Source organism: Trachymyrmex septentrionalis, unplaced genomic scaffold, assembly GCF_001594115.1.
Source record: "Trachymyrmex septentrionalis isolate Tsep2-gDNA-1 unplaced genomic scaffold, Tsep1.0 scaffold40, whole genome shotgun sequence".
Classification (NCBI taxonomy): domain Eukaryota; kingdom Metazoa; phylum Arthropoda; class Insecta; order Hymenoptera; family Formicidae; genus Trachymyrmex; species Trachymyrmex septentrionalis.
In genome coordinates this window covers 5,032,496-5,036,005 of record NW_017305569.1, presented here as the reverse complement: position 1 = coordinate 5,036,005, position 3,510 = coordinate 5,032,496, and the positions used below count along the sequence as shown (strand labels likewise).

General features: G+C 38.9%; 1 protein-coding gene across 1 annotated transcript in view; it reads left to right on the top strand.

Annotated features, from left to right (window-relative positions):
- The window catches only part of LOC108751052 (putative zinc metalloproteinase YIL108W), a 7,302-nt gene extending 4,711 nt beyond the window's left edge, over positions 1-2,591 (top strand). Inside the window, exons 2-5 of the mRNA XM_018490992.1 lie at positions 106-486; positions 944-1,378; positions 1,508-2,100; positions 2,281-2,591. Of these exons, the coding sequence (XP_018346494.1) occupies positions 106-486; positions 944-1,378; positions 1,508-2,100; positions 2,281-2,494 (1,623 nt within the window). The 3' untranslated portion in view covers positions 2,495-2,591. The remainder of the gene's footprint in view (positions 1-105; positions 487-943; positions 1,379-1,507; positions 2,101-2,280) is intronic.
- The last annotated feature ends 919 nt before the right edge of the window (positions 2,592-3,510 follow it).

The following is a 3,510-nucleotide window of genomic DNA, read 5'->3' as shown; positions in this document are numbered from 1 at the left end:
TGTAACAACAAACATCTGTGTTTATTCGACTTCTTGGCGTTGCACAAGTCGTTGTACTCAGTCTCGGAAGTACAAATAAAAAATACTTGCTCATGTATATTTAAGGTGCTTGCGGACGTTGCGACATTGGCGGACAATCATTATCGTCATCGCACTTTCGCGGTGAACGGTAACCCGGAAGGGATCACGATACGCAATTTAGTGGACGGCGAAACCTTGACTTACAGCTTGGCCCTGATAAGAGGTCGTGCACCTGCGCTATGCAGTTACATTACCGTTCGGGGTCACAAGAACGTGACCTCGGAATGGCCGATCATCGCTGGTCAGTTCCGTGTCCTGATAGATCTGGCACGCGGTCCGAACAAATTAGAACTCGAGGCGGGCGGACATAAAAGAAGATTGGTTCTCATATATGAACCGAGAACTACCAGGCTGCGGGTGACACCAGTCTACGTCATCTGTGCGGGTCATGATGGTTATTTTCAGGTAGCGACAACAGTAAATTATACTTGTATAGTAATCTAGCTCTCTCCCCCTCTCCCTCTCCCCCTCCCCCCTCTCTCTCAGGAATTATTTTTACATAATTACTTAAAGTCTCAGATCACAAAATTATTTCAATCACATTTCAATTATTTCAATTTTATCGATATATTAAACTTAATATTCAGAAACATTATTTTGATTAGCTGTAATTGATATTTAAGGAACATAATGCAGATAAGTGAATCGTGACTCATAATTCAGCTACTGGAACGTAGCGTGCACTCCTCCAATTATCGATCGCTATTCTGTTGCATGAAATGTCGTCATGTTAGCCTTGCCTATGTTATTCCAGAATAATAATTGAATTGTTCTCTCTTGATTGCTTAATCTCGTGAAACAATAATAATTTTGCAAATTATTCACATCTATCCAGTAGGTCATGATCTGATCTACGTTTTAGGGTCCACGCAATGAGGATCGATCACCTGAGAGCGCGGCAACGAGAATAGGACTAGGTGCCAGACTTTTGCAAACCTTGACAGCTGAAAAGCTTCAAGAAGCCGGTTACGGCAGAAAGACCTTTCAGCTAGAAAGAGATCTGGATGGTCCGGAATCTCTGGTAATGCATAGTATGCTTCACGTGGACCAGGCACGAGCGATGAAGCAAAGAGAACTGTGGGAGTTGATTGCACGCGAGCTGATGACTGGTCCCTTGGCATCTAAAGATCGCAAATACTTAGCGTTTTTGTCGTGTACGAGATACCGCGGCGCACCCAGCCCTCGCACGCACGAGGATACCTTGGCAAGAACACAAGGCCATGCAGCCCTCGGTGGAGGTGGCTTAGCGCTCTTCGGTTCGGCGTGCCTTCACACCTGGCCTACGTGTATGGCTCAGGTTAGTTGACAATACTCATTGACTAATTTGATATGACAAAGAAGATCATGTATACAATGTAGCTTTTCATTTCATATGAGGCGCTCTAAGAGAATATTAAAAAATAGAGCTTTTCATATAATTTATCAGGTATTACCGAGATTCCTGGATGCCACTGTCATTGACACTGAGCAGCTTATGGACGACAGTAATTATCGTGGCACGCACGGCGGCTGTTTGGCGACAACATTGGGCTCCGTTCTACATGAACTTGGTCACACCTTCGATCTCGGCCATACTCGAGAGGGAATAATGGGTCGAGGATTTGATTACGTCGATAGGGTTTTTGTAGGCGCAGCTGGAATCGATTTCAATCGTAATCCCATTAGAAGAGATCCCCAACACACTACAGTCGCCCTTAGCCGGCCACTCAGTGTCACGGTAACTGTGCAAGATCTCGTACTGTCAAGTCCACGAAGGGGTAGATTGCTTTCGGAAACATCTAGACCCGCGCCGTCATCTACTTCGAGACAATTACCCGGAAGACTTTCAGCGCCAGCTAGTCCTGAGCTTAATAGATCTCTTTCTAAGAGTCTGATCGCTTCCGAACCTCTTTCACAGCCTGACCGAACATTCTGGGGTCCATCATGTGCAACATTACTTGCGTATCATCGCTGGTTTAACAGCGAAATAGACAATCGTTCCAATAGGCATCATCACGAAATAGAATACGATGGAAAAAGGTGAGTTATCGATGATGCGTTATCATTTGACAATATAAATGATTAAACATTAAACGACCTTTTCACGCACGACCGATTAATTTCTTCTTAAATTATTTATTACTCTGCCTCTATGTCAGTAATAAAATCAAATAAATTTCAGCATAACTGTTTTTAATAACTATGATTTATCTTTATAAGGAATGTGGTAAGATCACGATATGGAGTACGAGTAATAGAGCTCAGAGAGACATCGGGTGGGATGGTTGTGGGTTCTCGCCAATTTCCTGGCTTACGACCACCTTTGGAAGCTTTAGTTCCACCACCTCCATCCCACTGCCTCATCACTCTTACCCTCGTTGCCGAAGACTCCACCGGGAATGTGCTCAAACATCCTCTTCCTACTGCCTTTTAAAGGTCAGCAGAAACAATGATGCATAATTTTATTTTCTAGTCCGGCGAAGATTGTTACAGTTCGTAAGCAATACTGGCTTAATATACATATTGTAAATTATTCAAAGATGTTATATTTTGTATTTATTCCTCGTTTAAAATCTATTATTTAAATATTTTAATTAAATATGTATAGAAAAATTAATTTTTTATTGATATCTCATGCGCTAATTATATTTGTTAATAAATCTGCGTAGACAATATAAGATATTTTTAGACACATATATATACGTAATAAATGCAATACTGAGTGAGAATAAAAATTTAAAAAATGAACTGCGAAGATATTCACAATTTAATTTTTATGTTTAATTTTTTTTTAATTCTAATATAAAATAAACTTCTAGTCACTTCTAGTTTCTGTATAATATGAGAACAAGAGTTATAATCATCCACATACCTCATGGCGGTCGGTTTTCATTTAAAATTATTAATCAAAATATTATACTGCCATTGTATATCCCTTGCTTCTAAAAATACAAATACCATTTCGGCTAGAATGAAAGCAATTTGCACATGAAATTTGAAAAACTTTCTCTCGTATCACATTATTTAATAAATTTATTTTAATGCTTTATTACGCTCTATTTCATATAAATAATTTTAATAACAGAGTGGAATTTGTAGGTAATTATGTTATAAATTATACTTTGACAAATATTTGTACAGCTGAGAATCAAATAAAAGCTTGTATCTAGTGTACATGGTACGTTCCACGTACGGAGTGTTTATATTGGCCGTAACCATATGCCGTATGCCATAATCTAGGACTAATCACAGTCGAGTCTTCCTCTCTCATTCTACTATAAAAAGAGAATACTCGAAGATGATCGGTCAATTTTTACAGATTACGACCAATATAAAGCTCCTTTAGGGATCCATCTAAAAACTATAATTACTTGGAGTTTTTTAAATGATTATAAAAACATGTTAGTGTACATATCGTATAATGTTTAATGTAAAAAATATAAATACTTT